Raw genomic sequence first — 20,490 nt, 5'->3', positions numbered from 1 at the left:
CCCCTACGAATTCATGAATTCCGGAGTGATAGACCATGTGAGGCTATTAGTCATATCCAATATACGCACTAAAGGCCACGAGTCTAAAGATGAGACAAAGAATGAGACCGAGGATCCGTAAGAAGCCTAACCCAAAGTATTAGCCAACTGTGTTGGTCACCCACCAAAGAAATGTCCGATCAATATGGGTTGGTCATTGCTTGGTCGACCGATCTATAGCTAGGTTGACCATTGACTAATTCGACTTGCATGATCAAGTCTGACCATGATTGAGTCTCAAACTTTGTTCTACGCATTTTTACGTTACTTTACTATCCAAAATTTAATGAGAATCCTAGAGAGGTTGTTGGTCGGGATAGTGGCAAGCTCCAACATATCTATAAATTGTATGAAAGAGGTAGGCTAAAATAGAGCGGAAAAAAAAAAAAAAAAAAAACAAGTCTAACTTATTCACGAGCATGATACTAACTTAAACGTCAAAGTGTACATGGTTTAACATTACACCGATTCATAAATTTTCTATTTTGTAAATATTATTTAGATTCCCATTATACAAACTTATAGTGATCCAAATTTAGATATGAACAATAATCGTGATTAGATCATGTAAATGATTTATCTCAAAAGTTCAAAATGTACCACTCTTTAAGGTCGAGATTTTAATAATTTTGGTAAACCTTAAATGATTGATATAATAAAGGTATTTATTAATATCACTATGAAAGTCAACACTACTCTCTCTATACCCGAACAACTATGATTATGTGAACCCAAAAACCTAACCAGGACAAAGATTAAATCATTGTAGTGGTACATATATTGGATTAGTACGTAATTAATTATAGTGAGAGTTGACAAATGAGGATATAAGATTTTTAGCTCAAACCAACGTGTTTATTGGTCGGTCGAAGATCGTCAATTTTCGAGAACTATGTGATGTCAATCGACCACCACATTGATGTGGTCAGTTTTGGTCGAGACTGATGTCAAGAGAGGATAAAAGACGACTTCAGCTACATATTGTCGTCGAGTCATGAAAAAAATGAGATCCTTTATATTGATACCCGAAATGTGTATTATATATGTATGTATATGCTTTTCTTAGTAAAGAGGTAATTCTTGTCTAAACTAGAGTAACAATTTTAATGTGTTTATTGGCGGAATGCTTACCATTATTCCAGTTCTTGGTTTGAGAAATTGACACTCAGAACAGTGGCTCTGAGCTGTTTGTCTGACGCAGTCTCAACATTTTTGGTACTCTTTTCTTTCCCTTTTCCTTTTAAGCTTTCTCTAATCTATATTCATGTGCTCCATGCTTAAGAGTAGAAGCTAATATTAAGTGTGGGCGTGGTGCAGGCCTGGGCAGTGCACAAGGCAGAGAATAGTTCCAATTTGGATAAGAAAGACAGAGGAAAAGCCATGGCACAGGCCGCAGGGCGCAGGGCAGACACAACTCTTAGCATTGCGCGTGCCAGTGACAGGAATACAGCATCCATGTAACTATTATTTTGGTAGCAGAGGATAACGAAATACTCCTTATAAGGGTGTGGAAACCTCTTCCTACCAGCCTTATAAGGGTCTGGAAACCTCTGTGTATCAGCTTTATAAGGGTCTGAAAACCTCTCTTTAGCAAGTTTATAAGGATCTCCTAGCAAATTTATAAGTTATCTCTAGCAACTTTATAAAGATCTAGAAATCTCTTCCTAATAGCTTTATAAGGGTCTGGAAACTGTTGAGGATTAGTGGGAGCTTGTCCCAAATCGGTTAATTTAGTGGAAGATCGTGTGTTTACAAGTGGGGAATACTGGCTTTTTGGGAAGCTCAAAGCAAAGCCACGAGAGCTTGGGGGTGGGCTTGGCCGGTTACAAATACCCACTTGCCCGTTTCTTTCTTCTTTCTTCCTTGGACAAGACGATCATGTCCAAATCCCTCCATGATTCTTCCTTCTCTTTCTCTAGGCGCTTCAATGAAGAAATCTTATCTTTCAGTGAACAGAGCAAGGAAGAAGAGAAGAAACCTTCCTCCTCATCCTCATCCACCAAGCTCCGAACTATTCTAACACTCCTCACCCGGATTCTCCCAACTCCCCGCCGGTCTCGCCTCGGCGTCCGGGTCGTCGGTACGCTATTCGGGTACCGACGAGGCCATGTCCATTTCGCATTACAAGAAGACCCAAAACAGAATCCAACGTTGTTAATCGAGCTGTCGACGCCGACCAGCGTTCTGGTTGGAGAGATGGCATCTGGGTTGGTCCGGATGGCGCTGGAATGCGAGAAGAAAACAGAGAGGAAGAGAAACTGGAAGTTGCTGGAAGAGCCCCTGTGGCGAGCGTATTGTAACGGGAAGAAATGTGGGTATGCGAGTAGAAGAGAATGTGGGGCAGAGGAGCAGAAGATTCTGAAGGCAGTGGAGCCGATCACGATGGGGGCTGGGGTTTTGCCGGCGGCGGCAAATGGGTCCGACAAGGAATTGATGTATATGAGGGCGAGGTTCGAGCGGGTGATCGGATCAAAGGATTCAGAAGCTTATTACATGATGAGCCCTGATTGTAACCGAGGGCCTGAACTCAGCATATACCTGCTTAGGGTGTAAACCTTCATCCCCTGTTAACCTTGAGTTTGGTTCATTTTCTAATAATAATAATAATTTATTTCTCTAATTTAATCCTTTTTTTTTTTTTTTTGTAAGTGAACGAGCTCGTTTCTAATCTAGTCATTTTAGTTTAGTCGAGCTCATCTGCTAAATAGAGTCTCACATCAACCCGCTTTTATGTTTAAGTTAATAACTAGTGGAAGTTCTCTATTTACATTAGACCTTTTATGTGATTCGGTTAAGTTGGGTTGGAGGATTTTTTTTTTACCCAATCTAACCCAATACAATCGGGTTGGGTTCTGGGTTGGATTCCGTTGTATCACAATAAGTTGGGTTCTTCACACCAAAAAAAAAAAAAGAGCAAATATATATAAATTGCAATATAATAATATTACAACAAATAAATAATAAATACATTAAAATTAAAGCCTTTTGTTAAAAAAACATGTATTTGTCTCAAACTCTAGTGGGAGTGTGTTTAGACTTGCCTCCTCTAACGAACTCATTAATACGGAAGAATTTTTAATATATTTAATATATTTTTATTTCACTCGGGTCAATTCGAGGGTTTTGCCCACGAACTTAAAACTGAACGATTCAGTTCAGGTTCAGAAAAATGAACCCAACCCTATTTGAAATGCTAATCCAACCCAACCCAACCCAACCCTTATAGTTCGGGTTGGGTTAGTCCGGGTTGTCGGGTTGAATGTACACCCCTACTCATGATACTCCTTTAAGACATGTGTGGGGCGTGTTAGGTATGACAAATTGTTACACAGCTAGAGATTTCATGTACCCATTTCGTGTAATAAGAGATATCCTCGACGGTTTCAAAACGTGTGGGGTTGATGAACGATGGGGCTAAGACTCCCCCATAACATAACCATAGTATAAAAAATAATTAAATGGGGGCATTTATGTTGTGCTCATAAGTCAGAGCTTCTACCAATCTATTATTTTCCTCCTTATCTAAACAATGCAAATGCCATAATAAAAACGATTAATCAGTCTGTTACGCTTTCCCCAAATATAATTTTTTTAAAATAAAATAAAATTAAAAAAGAAAAAGGGTTATTAATAGTTTAATTAATGGAAAATGAGCTAATCTTAAATGGGGCTTTAATGTTTGAATGTTGGCAATAAAAGAACGTGGATGTCTTTTTCCACTTACTGGATAATCCGCCACCGCTTTTAATGAAGTTTTAATTTTATACGATTCATTTTCCTCCATACCGAATTTTCCACAATTTTTTTTAATTAAAAAATAACTTTTAATTCCATCGCTATTGGAACACAACAATTACATTTCAATATGTATCAGAAAATTAAAATTAAATTTCCATATTCAGAGAAACGGAAATAAAAAGAAGAAATGTTTATTAACTGGGAGGAAGAGAGTCAACCAGAGAGTTGTGGCGGTCGGAAGGGCCTGACGGAGGAATCGGGACGCCTCTGGGAAGATAACTGAAGGTCTGACCGACATATCGAAACCCCGTCTTGTAATTGAAATTCGACAAGTCGGGTTTCAACTCATGTCCCATGGTTTTACCAGGCCGAGTTGCAGAGCAAAACCCAGAAAGAAGAAGGAGAAGGAGAACGAAAATGGCGGACAAAGAAGAAGAAGAAGAAGAAGAAGAAGAAAGCATTGTTTTTTTAAATAATTTGCATGTGGGAATATATTAGAGTATTTATAGTAATTTAAATAAATAAATAAATCTTCAAGGTCAACGGTGTATGGAGGACTTTAATTTCGCCGGGCAGCGTTACACAATTTCAATTTTAATTATTTAATTATTTTTGCTGGGATTTTTCGTGGAAAGTCATCGGAAAAATTACTATCCTAATATATTTTATATATATTCTTATTTAACGTTTTTATAAAAAATTACTATCCTAACCCACGTTAGTCTGAGAGAAAAATGAAATATTTCTTAAAATACTGTGTTTTAAAACTTTGAAGGAAAATCCAAACAGGTGTTAGAGCACGTGTTTAATATATATATATATATATATATATATATATATTTATTTATTTAATTATTTTTAAAGAGCGAATATAAAAGGGGAAAAAAAGGTTGAAATAGACAGAAAATGAGGATGTTTTGCGTGGGAAAGTAAGGTAAGGAAGTAAGTAGAAAGCCATTAGTAAATGCTTGTTTAACTTACAAACTTTAACAATGAAAAGGATGTTTATATTAATTTAATTTAATTTAAGCTTTAAACATTATCCGTTCCTAAACCATACATTTGTCTCAAAATTACTAATTCTATAAATTTCACATTTTATTCTAATTCTTTAATATAATCTTTATTATTATTATTTTTTTTTAAGATTTAATCATTTTTATAAATTTTAAATATGTTAAAATTTTATTTGATATATAATTGTAAGTTTTTAAAATTTATAGAAACAAAATTTAAAAATTAAATTTATAATTTGACCTTATCTTTTCCAAAATAAAAATACTATATCTACTTTAAGAACAACTTCCTCTTTGAATTTCTTTCTAATTTCATTGCGAATTCATTGTCAAATTGTTGAGATGTTTCTTACGAGACTAAAAGCATTTACTAAATCTTATCAACAAAAACTTTAAATCTTAAAAAAATAATAATAATACTAAATAAAAAATAAAAATGAATATATAAAAAATGCTAATAATAAAAATACCATTTAATACATCTTTAAACTAAAAAAATATATATTTTTTAAGAAAATATTTTTTCCTTAATTTTGGATAGAAACTTTTAATATTTTATTTTAAAAATACCATTGAATTTTATAATTTTTTCATTAATACCCTTCTAATTTTTTAAAAAATTAAAAAATACTCTTAATGTTTGTATTATGTTTAAAAACACCCATAAAATTTTAAAAGTAACTTTAGCACCCTTAACCTTTATAAAAAAAATAAAAAAAAAATTGTACGGTGGACAAAAACAACCTATCCAACACTTTATAAATTATTTTGTTTTAATGTTACTTTTACAATTTTGTAAATATTTTCGAAGTACATAATTAATGGTAAGAGTATTCTTGAAATAAAAAAATAATAAAAAAACTTGTTTTTGAAATTTTTTTAAAAAAACTTAAAATATAATCAAAATATAAGGATATTTTATTTTTTGAAATAAGATTGCCTATTTAAAAAAAAAAAAAAAAAATTCTAGACTTTTCAAAGATTTTAGGAATATTATTAAAACTTTAAAATGAATAACGAGAGAGAGAGAGAGAGAGAGGATGCCCTGGTTGGTATGCAATTAGCACAAATGTGAAGATGGTGCTTTTTTCTGATACCGACTTCTTCCCTTGATGCCTTTATCAGTTCATAGAATCTAAACTCCAAATTAATTTTTAATACCACAAATCTTCAAACTTCTTCACCCATCTTTTCATGAATCTGCTTCGAACTTGTTTGGAAGGTCGTATAAACAATTTTTTTATTATTATTTTTTTTTTTTTTAATGGTGGCCTTTCGATAAATATATTTTTAATCTACTGGGTCGTTCTAATTTTTAATAACTTATTATACGATTGGAAGTTTGTGATCTCCCGCATATTTATTCAACTCGAGAAAAAAAAAAAAGTACCCAACTTATAATGGTTTAGAATGTTGGACAGTTTTAGTACTTAGTTGATGTAAGTCAAAATGTAATATTAATGTTTTTCTTAGAATATAGTATTACCATCAAATTCTTTCGCATCAATAAATAAAATATTAAAAAAATAAGAGAAAATTCGTACGAAAATATTATTATTTTTATATACGAACTCCAAAATAATTGAAAGAAAAGGGAGAAGAAAGTAGAAGAGTGGTTGGGTTGACATGAGAACATAAGATTATGTGTCACACAATATAATAGTGGGGAAAGTAGATGGGGGAAATAGGTTAGGGGTAGGCTAATGGGTTGGTGTCACACCCAACCCTATTCCTCCCATATAATCAACTCAACTATGGTTTATGTGGTAAATGCTATTTATTTTTGACTTTTTCGATTTCCTCAAACATATATCAATCAAAACTTATCTATGTGTCGTTCATCTAATCAAACTATTTCAAACGTCAATTCATCCAAGTTCTATCGAGGTATTGAGAGGTATTAGACCCTCTCGTATCTATGTTGAATTAAAATTATTTTTAATTTTATTTTAAATTACGTTCATTATAGAAATTATATAATCTACCAAAACTAACGCATAAAAAATATAAAAATAGATGAAGTTAATTTTTTATCAATAATATATATTTTAATCGTTATTATTTAGAGAAATATAATGAAATATAATGGCTAATTAACCGACTAAACCATTATTTATTATTTAAAATTAGGTTCTTTCCTAAGTTTTTTAATTTTGGAAAGAATGAAGTACTCTAATAGGGCTTGACTACTCGTTCTCATTTTTTTATTTTTTTTAATGCAATCGGATTGAGTTAGGTTGATCCGGTTCTTTGCACACTGAACCTGTATCCAACTAAAATTGGACCAGATTTTAAAAAATCAACCCAACTCAACTTGAAATTCTATCTAACCCAACTCAATCTTTATAATTCAAGTTAGGTTGATTCGAGTTCTCACATTCAATCACCCGTATGTGAAAAATAAAGTATTTCCAACTCATTCAACCATTTTTTGACTTTTTTTTCATTAATTTTTTTCCGCGTGGAATTTTAATTATAAGAAAATGTCATTGTCATACAAATCTTATGAAATTTCCTTAAAACTTCTATATATATATATATAAACAAATTCATAAATAAAAAAGGATTGGATTTTTAAAATTCATTCAATATAAAATTTAATTTCATCTCTAGATTTATTATACTATTCTAAACTCTATGTTTGATTTTTATTCTCAAATAATTTAAAATTATGATTTTTTTAATGAATTTAAATTTTTAATTATGAGTTGGGTAGTTGATTTTTTTTTACTCATTATTATTATTAAAAAAATAATATTTATATGCAGTTATATTAATAACTAAAATTTCATAAAATTCAAATATTAAATATTTACCATCGTAACATATCAAAAAATTAATCTTTATAATAATCTTAAAAGTAGAATAGAGTATGGTCGAATTGTAACCGTATTTTCGTATAAAAAAAATGTCAATATGCGAATCGACTCAAATTTTTTATTTTTTAAAAATTTAACCAAATTCAAATCGAAAAAAAACATAGTCCAACTCAATCAAATATTGGATCGTATAAATCTGAATCGGTAAGATTTAAAAATTATTTAAAAGTTTGAAAGTTTAATAACGTGAGAAATTATACGAATTTATAATTATGATGGGGGAATGAATTCAAATCTTTAGTTACGTTTTCAGACTTGTATAACTAACTTCATTATTATAATAAAACCAATCAAAATCAGTGATTGTCTACCAAATGTTCTCTATATTTTCAAACATGCAAGAAATTAAGGTATTGTTTTTAAGGTTGACGTCAAATTAACTTTGGTTTCATTTATTGACTTTGACTTTGAATATCTCTACTTCCAATATTATAATATAGGAAAAATATATTTATTTTTTAATTCAAATGGTCGTCTTGGGATTTGACGAAATATTTATTATTATTATTATTATTATTATACCAAATAATCGACTCGGGTTGTAGTCATGGATGGCATTTTACTAGGCATTGGTTAACACATCTTAACTATGGTTAATTATTTAATAAAAATTTATTTTTAAAATTAATGTATATAATTTGGTAAATCTTTATCAAGTTATTTATTGTATTTGAGTATAATTTGATGTTGTTGAATAAAACTATTAAAATGAATTAGTTGTAATTTTGTAAGGTCACTATTGCTGGTTTATAAAGTTTAATTTTAATTGGGGTAAAATTAATATGGTTTGTTTAGTTGGAAAATTTAAAATACTTGACTCTTGAGCGAAAAAAATACCATAATTAATTAAGACGGGGTTTTAAATGGGCCTTTCTAATATCGGCCCAGTTTTGAATCCAGCCCAAATGCTTTACGACCTACTGTGGTACAGGGATTTTGTTGGAAAATACAGGAAAATTAGTCTATTTGTGGGACCTCTTTAAAACAATTTATTTTGATTTTTAACCTCTTTTTTAAGGTTATTTATTTTGAAAAAAATACTCTGTTACAACTGTTAAAATTTAGACTAAATTAATAGAAATATATTTCATTTTCTCTTAAGTTTTTTAATAATATCTTTAAATTTTTTTTTAAAAAATCTAAAAATATCCTTAAAATTAAAAAAATAATAAAAATTTTGGATGAAATAGTTAATTCTTTGTTTCTAAAATACCTAAACTTTTAAAATAGATTAAAAAAAAAAAAAACTCTCCTGCTTTAAAAAGTGTTTAAAAAATAACCCGTCTTAAAAAATTCCGGAAAATCGTTTAATATTTCAGAGGTTTTAAAAAAAAATAGTCCTAATCTTAGTAGTATTTTTTAACTTTTTTAGAATTTAAGTATATTTTTTAATCTATATCAAAAGTTAAAAGTTATTCTTTAAATAAAATAGAAAGTATTCAAATTTTGAATGAGGTAATTGATTTCAAATATTTAAATATTCACCAATCAATTACTAAAAGAAAATTAAAATCATGTGAAAACCCTAAAATGACCCTAAGATAAAAGCAATAAAAAGAAATAAAAGAAGAAATTGGTGGGATAGAGATAGGGATAGGGTCAGTGAAGAGTGCATTTGCAGAATGGAGAAAGTGGGGGCTTTGGGGTTTGGGTGGGGATGTATGAGAGGGGCCTTACTCGCCTCCTCCACCTTGGGATTGGGTTCGCCACCTTCTGCTCCGACGCCCTCCATTTCTGACATTATTGTCCTTCCTTCAACACCCTCTCTCCTTCCTTTTTCTTCCATCCCTGCCCCTCTCTACAAAGATTAAGAACTAAATTCATATTACACTTTGTACAAATAATAATTTAATCTTTGTAGTTTTAAATTTACAAGAATTGAGTGATTCAACTTTTTAACTGCTAATAATTTAGCATCTATCATAAAAATAAATTTTACTGCGTACTGACTTTTCTAGTGCATAATTAAATTTGAAAATTGAAACTAAGTAAACTCCATACAAATACCATTTAACTTCTATTCTTTCTTTAAATAAGAAGGTAACTTTTCGTTAGGACGTCAGCTGCAGCAGAGACCAAATGGATAATGATTCCATTTTCTACAGACAGAACACTTCTAAGAAACAAGCCTCTGTTTCTGTTTCTGTTTCTGTTTCTGTTTCATAACAACCTATTCGTTAACAGGATCATCGTTATTGTCTTCCCCACAAATTTCCACCAAAATCCTTCAATTCCAAGCCCAGAACAACCATTTGAGACCGCCGAATTTGAATTTCCCATGTCAAGACTCGTCTTTTTGACGGGGGTTTTCATTAGTTTGATCACATCTTCATCTTCTTCCTCTTCTTCCTCTTCTTGACATGGCTTCACCCCATATGGAGCATTGTTTGCCGCCAAAGTTCCAATGGGGTAGCACAGATTCGGATTATCCCATGCCCCAAATCTCCTCCCCATCTTCCCGTAGAACTTTAAAGAGAATTTAAGGTCTCCAGACAAATTGTTCCTGAACAGGTAAATCGCACTAATAACTGGCAGAGTTGCAAGTTTTGGCGAGGGGTTTCCTGTTAGATTGTTGCGGCTAAGTCCCAGAAATCTTAGCCTTTTCAATGCGGATAATGAATCCGGAATGTCTCCTTTCAAACCCATGTTGGAAAGATCCAAAATCACTAAGTTTTCTAGACTTTTCCAGTTTATGCTCTTGAGTTCTCCCCCGATTGGGTTGTTGGATAAAATTACTTCTTCTAACGAACTCATCTTCTCAAACGACTGTTTCAATCCACCGTAGAAACTGTTGTTGCTCAGATCCAGAAGCGTTAAGTTTCCCATATCGCCGATTTCATTCGGTAAAATTCCACTCAATTTGTTGTCACTAAGATCAAGCTTCAAAAGGGAAGTCAAATTTCCTAAACTCGGTGGCAAAGAACCCGACAATAAGTTTCTACTCAAATCCAAAATCAGTAGCTCGCTCAGCCGGCCAAGATTTCGAGCAATTGGACCAGTGAGCGAGTTTCCAGCAAGAACCAGTCGCTTTAATTTGATCAAACCGCCAAAATTTTCAGGTATTTCACCTACGAACCCATTATTTAATAAAACCAAAGATTGCAGCTTTGATAGACTCCCCATACTGGCCGGAATTTTTCCGGTGAGGCCGTCATTTGATCTGAACTCGAGAGATTCTAAACTTCCGGCGAGTTTTAGCCATTCGTCAGTTGGAAATGAAACAGAATTGCTCCCTTTTGTTGAGACAAAGCAGCTGAAGAAGTACAGACTCTTAAGGTGTTTGAGTTCAAACAATTGCTGTCTGAAATGGGCATTTGGAGCACAAGATAGCGAGTTGTCATGAGTTGGTCCAATGTTAAGTGCAGTGACATACCAGAGCCCGTCGAAGATATCACAAGAAACCCCCTGAAAAACATCTAAAAAATCATTCCACTTTGCACTATCCATTAAGGATGCAAAACTTTTTCAAACAACATATTATCTTGTTTTCTAAGTTGACTCCTCAATTGTGAAATATTAAGGCAATAATATGAACTAAAAAATCATTCCTCTTTGCCCTTTCCATTAAGGATGCAAAATTTCTTCAAACAACATATTTTCCTGTTTTCTAAGTTGACTCCTCAACAATTGTAAAATTTTAAAGCAGAAAAATGAACTAAAAAATGGAGCAGGTTGAAGAAGAGTAACCTGTATTGGAGTCCATCCACAAGGATCTGGGTAGAGATCTGAGCCATTCCACCAATTACCCACAAAGCCCTGTATTGCGGAGTTCAGAGCATCAAGCTCTGTTTTCTCCATTGGAGCTTCTCCACCTTCTTGTGCATAGCTCCTCCAACTTCCCAAACAGACAAAGAATACAACAATAAACAGCCTCTTCATCCCCATTACAGAACCAAAATGATCACAACAATGAGAGAAAGAAATGAAGAAATCAGACGCAGTTATGTTATTCTATTGTATTCAAAAGTTTAGGGTGACATATATATGGAGAAAAGCGATGGAACAGAGAGGATGAAATGGGTACGTGCATGGAGGTCACAAGAACAAGATGAACTGTAGAGAAATCACACAAGCAAGCTAGAAAAAGCAAACCCAGATCAAGAAAAGGCTCAAAAGAAAGAGAAACCAGAGAGATTTGTAAGGAATGAAAGTGAAAGAGATGCAAAGGATGAGAGAAATGGAAATGGAAATGGAAATGGAAATGGGCAAAGGGAAGTATTAGAGCAGAGAGTGGTGAAGAAAAGGGGGGGATTAGGCAAAGCACAATTCTCAAAAAAGAGCCAAAAAGCAATAATAGTAATAACAATAATAAAGATAAGAGTGCCATAAACTACTGAAATGGCTAAAAGCCCCAACCCCAAGTGAAAGCGAAATGTGGGGCAAAGTCTTTTCCTTGTATGCATTGGAATGCCAAAGCAACTCCTTTTATCAGAGAAATAATTTAGTATAATTTTCTGTTAGCAAAATTTATTGCTATGAGAATAGGATGGCTAAAAGGGTAAAGTAGTTGGGGGAATTATGGATTTAGACTTTAGAGAAGGTGGCTAAGAACATTAAAGCAGAGCTCTAGGATTAGGGTCAGGGTTAGACTTTAGGGTTTAGGGTTTAGGGATAGGACTGTGGGGGAAGGGAAGAGAACTAAATGGCCTTTAAAAGTACCATTTTCTTCCCATGCAGAAGAGAGAGAAGGTGCATGTGTATGCATGGAAGGAAACAAGTTGGGTTTTGTTTTAATTTGGATTTTGAAGTGTTGTATTAAGGAGGGGAAAAGGACAAAGGATGTATTTTAGGGTTTCACAGTCTTGAGGATCACTGCCCCAAAATTTGACAATACGTTTGTTTCCTACAAATATTTACTAATTTCAATCAAAATCAACTCCTACTTAAGTTCGTGCTCACAAAATTTAACAGAAAGAAAAAATACGTCAAAGAAAAGATACGTCAAATGTATTTTTCTTGATTTTCATGACTATTTTTAAATCAATAATACAATTTATTGAGATACAGAGACCCACTTTGAGTATTTTATATATAACAAAATGGAATAGTCAAACGGGTGATAAATAATTCAACCATAATTTATATGTATTTTTGTTAGTTTAGATATTCTTTTAATGTACTTTTGATTAAAAAAATGTAGAAAAATAAAATATAAAAAATGATGAAGTTGCAACTGAACTTCATAGGAGTGGCTGAATATATATATATATAATTTAAACGTCATGTTTTCGAAACAATTCCCGATTCACAATTGGTAATTACAATCATAATGACTTCTGATTTCAGTGAATAATAATTGGAACCCAAGTCAGATATATAGAAACAAAGAGAAAAGGATAGAGGTTATGAAGAACATTTTGAAATTATAGATGGAAATGATTGATTTATTTACTTTTAAAGAGAGAGAGAGCGTAAAGCACTACTCTAGGAGCCCCATTGGCGATCAGCTTGGTGAACCGCGCGGCTCGAAAAGAGGACACAGTTTGCTATGCAGTTTTGCACAAACGAATCAGTGAAAGGAAAACGACATTCCATCTTTAAATCTGCACTCTATGAATTCGTAATTTCGTTTCAAAATTTTTCTTCAGAGATAAAATAAATGCAATTGCAAATGCATTTTGGAATTTCATATTAAGAGCGAGAAAGATTCATGAAGAATAATCTTACAGAGAGCGAGATTCAGACGGTGTATTAGGGCTTCTGAGAGATTTATAATAACGATTGATGAGGCTTGTTCAATCGCGGTGGAATTCAGGCTTTCTGGTCGATCCAACATGCAGCCGTTGAGGCAGAGCACTGGCGCTACCGCTACCGCTACCGCTGCCGCCTACATTCTCCGATGGCGAACTGACACGAAGACGCGATTTGGATCAATTAAAGCATTGAATGAAGTAAAGAGGAATGGAAAAGGAAATTGCAGCGTTGAAGGTATTCTAGGGTTTGGAAATGGAGGCACTGAGATGTCATTTTCTAATAAAAAATTTAAAAGAGTTTGATTAAAAAAATGGGTTAAATTATCGAGTTAGTTCTCATATTTTCAAATAAATTTTAATTAGTTTATACTAATTTATTAAAATTAATTAATGTCTAATTAAAATTTAAACTTTTTAAATCAAGTTTAAGAAATAAAAATTTAATTTTGTAATTAAGTAATTAAAAAAAAGATTGAACGGTAAGAAACAATGAAACACTGAGCCATACTCATGGCGATGGCATTTGGGTTATCCGCTTAAAACATTCCACGGCGTTTGGAGCAGTTTCTTAGGTAATTTCTGCAGTCGCGAATGGTTTTGTATAATAAAAGCGCACTGCAGAAGCGCTTTTCATCCATTTCCTACCACTTTCGCCTGACAAATCGCTCAATATAACCCCACCTTCTCAATCAAGGTTCCCCATCTAAAACCCTACTTTCTTTTTCCCTCGGATTTGTTTCTGGGTCGGAGGTTATGGCTTCCGATGGTGGTTCCAGATCCAGTTCACCGGCCGATTCGTATATAGGAAGCTTGATAAGCTTAACTTCCAGGAGTGAGATTAGATACGAAGGTGTTCTTTATAGCATCAACACTGAAGAATCCAGTATCGGACTGAGAAATGGTAACATCCTTTTCTGAAGTCTTTAGTTTTGCTATTTTCACTTTCTGGTTAGGCGAGGGCTTGACTTGTTTTCCATTGGATCCAATCCTCTTTTATTCTCTCGGTGAAGTTCCTGACGAATCGTAGGCTTTAACTTTTAGTTTATGATTATGAAATTTGTCTCTTTTCACTCTGTTAGTTCGGAGAAACTACGAAGTGAGATTGGATTGACCGGTTAAATATTTCATTTGTCTCATCTGGTTGCTGGTCTTGCATCATTTACTAGCTATGAGATTTAAATTTTCTGAATAGATTCCTATTGCCTTGCGAATCTGACTGCTGAAACCATTACCCGGCTGCTATTGTGAAATTGAATTGCCTGCAGGGTTTGCCGATGGCAGTGTCACATTTGTTTTCCCTTTCTCCTTTTGGCATTTTCTGTTTAATGTCATGTGTCAACCAGCTACACCATTTCCTTTAACTTTTGGTTGGTAACTTGTTTTGTGACCTGGGATATGTATTACATATCAAGCACTGCTCATTCCTTGGCATCCCTTTTGCTGAAGGCTTTTCATCAAATATTAATGTCTGCCTCTTTGTGTCAACTATATAATTACTGGCAGTTTTTAGTCTGTAGGGCTCATTAGAACTTAATGATGGATTTTTTTGTCACAGATGCGCCCATTTCATTCTACGGTGCATGATTTTCCGTCTAGTAAAATCATTAGTAGCTAGCATAACAGTTAATTGAAAGTTTAAATTGATGACTCTTATATGTGATTTTGTTTGAAGGTTCTTCAATCTATCAGTTTGGTGATAATGATTATGAGCTTCTGGCATAATTCTGGTGGATCGGATTAAAAAGATCCCTCTGGGCACAATTTTATTTTTGACTATAAGTTGTCCTTCATAAATAATAGGCAAGAGTGGATTCCATTCTACGTTTGAATGAAATAGTGGATGACTACAGGAGAATAAAGGGCTATGAACTGTATTGCTCAAATTAAAATTTCAGTTATTATGAATGGCAAACATAGAGGTAGAATCAAATTTACAAGGTATTGCAAGCATGGAAACCTTTAACCTATAGTTCTGTCTGTGATTACCGTTGATGTTCTATGCCATCTGCTTCAAACTGATCTTTCTAAAGGTTTGGTTAGGGGAGCCTAAGTGGTGAAGTACCCTGTTCAGATTAACGATCTTTAACTTTTGGTGGACTGGGGAATATTGCATAGGAGGCGTTCATCTTGTAACCAGGCTAAAATTACTAGCTTGCTAGAGGAAGTGAAATGATACTTGAAATAGGAGAGCATTTCCTTGACTGCTGAAGTGGTGTGGTGGTTTGTGGAGCATACTATAGCATCTAGCACATTGAGATACAGGGGGTTAGGGGAATAGTTTACCCGGGTTTAAAAAGACCTCAGCAAAGATGTCCATGGGGTGTTGTAGTATAATGTAAATACAAATGGTCCCCTATTTTGGCTCTCTATCTGCCTTAATTGTGGCGAAATGTGTAAAAGTATGTAGGAAGGCCAGTACTATTTGTGGGCAGTTTCACTTTTGCACATACTTGGTGGTAGAAGCTTTTGAAACTTCTGGTATTTTCTATGGCTTTTGCAACAATGTTTTGGGCTGTAGAGAGCAATTTGTTACATGGACATCCCAGTAGGGTATAAAATGCAGGCTAAAGTGCCCTGACAAAATGCTGTTTTTGCTATCATTCAGGAAATTGTCTTGAGAGGCATTGCAGAATTATCTCAGAGGCTCTTAGTAGATTTGACTATTGTTGGGTGTTATTCATGTTGTTAATTAGTTTTTACTTTTGTGCGACACATCTATTGTTGAAGAGGGGAAAAAAAAAAAAAAAAAAATCGGAAGGAAAACAATGGCTTGATTTAGTTGCTAAATTGAATGGATTAAACTTTTTTTAGGTCCAATAACTAATAGCGTGGGCGGAAATTTTATTACATGTTCGGCGGCATAGGAATGTTGCATTTGTGCATCATAGTCAAATGTTCGGTGGGTTAAGGTCGGTATTGTATTGACATGAAACCTTGGCCCATAATTGTGATGTTATACATTGGGTTTGTGGTAGGTTTTGTCCTGAAATCTTTTCACATACTGACTCAGTTTCCTCGTGTTTTAATAAGTCATCATTTTCATCCATGGGGTGACAAACAGTTGCTATACTTCTCAGTATATTATCTTTAATGTCATAGTGATGTATATTAAGCCATTTTCAAGGTGCCAGGGAAATTGATACTAATGCGATATTTTATATTTCTCTTTTCAGTACGTTCATTTGGAACAGAAGGGAGAAAGCAGGAGGGGCCACAAGTCCCACCAAGCGACAAAGTTTTTGAATTCATCTTGTTCCGTGGAAGTGATATCAAGGTAACTTTGATATAGATATTAACTATAACGTGGTAGTGGCAGTACGCTTAATTGCATGATTACTATGTGATAGAAAGGTATCCTTTGTGTAGATACCAATGAACCTTGTGGTGTACTTGGCACTTTATAAAGTTTTACCTAGCACCTATGTTTGATTATATTATTTAATGCGTGCAAAAGATCTTTTTTATTAATTTAAAGATTCCATGTGAAGTAGTATCATTATTTTCTTATTTTATGGTTTATGTAACATTGCAATCTTGTTTGACAACAGTACAAGTCAGCTTTTGTATCTTTGTTACCCTGTGGTAAAGTCTAAGGGTGCCCACCTGGGATCTGATCCTCTTTTTTTTATTTTATGTGATGGTGTTTTAATTAGAACCACCACTACGTTTATATACATACATATAAAACTGATCTTTTGTGCTAATGGCATGCGTTGAGGCTATGTATAAGTAGTTTTGACTTGTTGGCTCTTTTCTGCAGGATCTACAGGTAAAATCTTCTCCACCTGTTCAGACTACACCCTTGATAAACAACGATCCAGCTATTATTCAGGTAACATGAAATCCTCTCCCTGCCCCTCCCTCCCTCCCTCCCTCCCTCCCTTCCCCAATTTATTCTGCATAAAATGGAGGTGAACTTACAATGTATTTGGTCAAATTTCTCATGCAGTCTCACTATCCTCGTCCAGTATCTACTTCTTCAAGCTCGCTTCCTCCTGTTAGTGGGCCCTTGCCTGATATTAATTCTCAGGCCATACCTGTGGGAATTCCTGGATCTAATTTCCATGGTGGGTTGCCTTTATATCAACCTGGAGGAAATGTAGGGTCTTGGGGAGCTTCCCCTTCGCCACCTCCTCCAAATCCAAGTGATGGTGGACTTGCTTTGCCAATGTACTGGCAAGGGTATTATGGGCCCCCTAATGGACTTCCTCACATGCATCAGCAATCATTATTTCGTCCACCACCTGGCCTGTCATTGCCTTCTTCCTTGCAGCCGCCACTGCAATATCCTAATCTTAATGCTTCTTTACCCTCCGGCGCATCAAATCTATTAGAAGTTCCATCTTCTTTATTCTCTGCTAATCCTACCACTCCTAGTTTATCATCCACAACAATGCCACCAGTAACTGTATCTTCAACACTTCCATCTGTGCTGTCAGTTCCACAGGCCTCTGAGATATCGTCAAGCTCAATGGCCAGCCAGAAAGTACATTCTGCTCTTCCTCAAGTTCCTCTAAGTTCCAACTTGCCATCGCTCTCTCCTTTGACAGCAAGTTCGGATGTTAGCCTTGTCGTGCCTCCAACTTCTAACAAAACCACTACAGTTTCTGGTCCAGCATTGTCTTATCAAACTATCTCTCAATCTACATCCACTGTTGTTGGAACATCGATTTCTGTTCTGACAAGTGCGCCTGCACCTACCCTTGTGACTCCAGGCCAGCTCTTGCAAACTACAGTAGTCTCTTCATCTTTGCAGACAGTTCCAAAGGACGTGGAAGTGGTTCAAACATCTTCCTCATTAGCAGCTGAACAAACTGTTCCAGTTTCAGCGGATACTCAGCCACCATTATTACCGTTACCAGTGTCTCCACGAGCCATTCATAAGGTGCTCTCTCCATGGCCACATGTTCTACATATACTTATGCGAAGTCGTTTGGTTTTTGGGAAGTTCATATTGGTGACACTACGGTTAAGTGTCCTTAAACAAATATTTAGGCCCTTTGGTGCAACGTTTAGGCTGTTCAGGTATCAAGTGTAAATATGCATGATATGTTCCTGAGGCAGTTATGATGTCATTAGAAGTCGATGGCTATTACTTGTGGGTAGAATTTAGAGTGATTTGCATATTTGTCATCCTCTCATTTACGAGGATCAGGCTATTTGTCTGTCTAATGTACCTTTCATGCTACAAAGGTTCTGACGTTTAACATCTTGTATTTTCACCAGCCAAATGAATCAACTTCACAAACTCGGCACATCTACCGGGGACGTGGTAGAGGAGGACGATTTGGGGTAATGTGTACTTCTTAAATTAGGTTTATTATAACTAGGAGTGCCTCCGGCATCTATTAATATGGTAACAGGAGGATCGGGAACCTTGAAGATTTTGTACTTCGAATTACATTGGGTTTTGATAACCTATGTATTTTGATGGGACTACATTATATTTCCTGGTCGAACTACATTATATTTCCTAATCTGCTCCTTCATTTGACCTCAATATGAGCTTGATGGGATTCTAAAATAGACATACTTGCTAGTTTATTGTCAATTAAATATTTGTAGCGCATTAAACAGCACCGCGCGCATGATTGCGTATTCCAAAGAACGCAATATCCTTGGTAAACATTTATGATCTTTTGATTGCAGAACTCGCATCAAACAGAAAGATTCACGGAAGATTTTGACTTCATGGCAATGAATGAGAAATTTAACAAGGATGAAGTCTGGGGTCATCTTGGCAAGAATACCAAATCTCATCCGAAGTTCAATGATGGGGATGAAAAATTCAGTGATGAAGACGATGCCTATGAAGAAGATGATGGTGAATCGTCAAAGTCAGAGATGAAGGTCTTAGTTTCTTTCAACGCCATACACTTCTGGAGATTTGTATGTTTAAGAAATGTTTGTTACCTGCCTACATAAAACTGATTCATATTATGTCTGCAGCCTGTGTACAATAAGGACGACTTTTTTGATACTCTCTCATGCAACGCTCTTGACAACGAAGCTCAAAATGGAAGGAGGCCCAGATACTTCGAACAAATGAAGTTGGACACTGAGGTATGTTATGAGAGTTGGTTAATTTGTTTGTTTTAGAATTGTTTCTCATTGTATCGGATATTTGTCGCTGCAGACATTTGGTGAGTTTGCAAGATTCCGAGGTGGTCGTGGTGGTTTTCATTCTGGACGTGGTGGCCGTCGTGGTGGTTATTACGGGAGGGGATATGGCCATGTTGGAAGGGGTCGAGGGCGGGGCATGCATAACTATAACCAGTAGGTGCCCCTGATTACGCTTGAATTCTATAGACAAATGAGAGCAACTAAATATCTAGAGGATCTGCAATAACTTCTCCCCTTTTGAGTTTGATACTGTTGTGCTGAAATGAATAGTAGAATATGTGGTTCTCTTTTTACTTCAGAGGCATTGTTTCTGGCTTTTCTTTGTTATAAAGGTGGAGACATAGTTTTAAGAAGCATTGGTGTTGTAGCCTCTCTGTCGACCCATTAGATGTACTAAAGGAGTTCTAGTCTTTCAGGCTCAACCTGCGTCTTATTCCATACCTGACTGTTGACCATTATTTATCATTTTATGCTCTCTTAATTCATAGCTTTTGGAATTTTCCTTTAATATCAAACTTGTTAATGGTTTGTAGCTTTGTGATTCTTGATTAATATCAAACTTGTTATTGAATTTATAAACCGATATGATATCCTTTGGAAGCGTTTGGAGGTGACTTAGACATGTTCTTTTTATTGCTTCAACATTCAAAATGTACTTTAGTAAAGCGTGAATTTTGTCGATTCACTGGTCATGGAGGTATCATTTCTTTTCGGAAATATACTCTTGACAGGTAATATGTTATAATCAATGAAGACAGATTCAAATGTTATAAGTGGCTGATAATGTAGTAGTAAAATGATATTTACACGGTAGGTAAAGTTACCATAATAAAAAATAGAAATCAAATTTATTTATTTATTTACTTTGTTATACTTAGAAATTTAAAATGCAATTGTCAGATTTGTAAATATAATAATGTTTTTTTTTTTTTTTTTTTTTTTTGGTTAATAAATAAATTAATTAAAAACTTAAAATATAAAATTTTAAAAGGAAAAAAAAAA

The 20,490-nt window shown here is 34.4% G+C and overlaps 2 protein-coding genes and 1 pseudogene across 4 annotated transcripts; 2 read left to right on the top strand and 1 right to left on the bottom strand.

The window, feature by feature from the left end:
* Positions 1-1,806: 1,806 nt before the first annotated feature.
* LOC111808791 (protein MIZU-KUSSEI 1 pseudogene) lies at positions 1,807-2,625 on the top strand (annotated as a pseudogene).
* A 6,939-nt stretch (positions 2,626-9,564) lies between these two features.
* Positions 9,565-13,650, bottom strand: LOC111776315 (uncharacterized). 3 transcript variants are annotated; one of them, XM_023655756.2, is made up of 3 exons: positions 13,340-13,650; positions 11,360-11,545; positions 9,565-11,077 (listed from the first exon to the last, which is right to left on the bottom strand). In XM_023655756.2, the coding sequence occupies exons 2-3, from the start codon at positions 11,468-11,470 to the stop codon at positions 9,833-9,835; spliced, it is 1,356 nt and encodes a 451-aa protein (XP_023511524.2). In that variant the 5' UTR covers positions 11,471-11,545; positions 13,340-13,650; the 3' UTR covers positions 9,565-9,832. The 3 variants fall into 3 exon arrangements, with proteins under 3 accessions (XP_023511524.2, XP_023511531.2, XP_023511511.2); XM_023655763.2 differs by having other exon boundaries at positions 11,360-11,507; XM_023655743.2 differs by lacking the exon at positions 13,340-13,650 and having other exon boundaries at positions 11,360-12,621.
* Positions 13,651-13,867: 217 nt separating this feature from the next.
* Positions 13,868-20,110, top strand: LOC111805478 (protein decapping 5). Its single transcript, XM_023690587.2, has 8 exons — positions 13,868-14,266; positions 16,539-16,639; positions 17,126-17,197; positions 17,315-18,250; positions 18,592-18,657; positions 19,015-19,215; positions 19,315-19,428; positions 19,502-20,110. The coding sequence occupies exons 1-8, from the start codon at positions 14,119-14,121 to the stop codon at positions 19,643-19,645; spliced, it is 1,782 nt and encodes a 593-aa protein (XP_023546355.2). The 5' UTR covers positions 13,868-14,118; the 3' UTR covers positions 19,646-20,110.
* Positions 20,111-20,490: the final 380 nt, after the last annotated feature.

This window comes from Cucurbita pepo, chromosome 1, assembly GCF_057944985.1.
Source record: "Cucurbita pepo subsp. pepo isolate OVF chromosome 1, ASM5794498v1, whole genome shotgun sequence".
Classification (NCBI taxonomy): Eukaryota; Viridiplantae; Streptophyta; class Magnoliopsida; order Cucurbitales; family Cucurbitaceae; genus Cucurbita; species Cucurbita pepo.
This window is presented reverse-complemented; position numbering and strand designations above follow the sequence as displayed.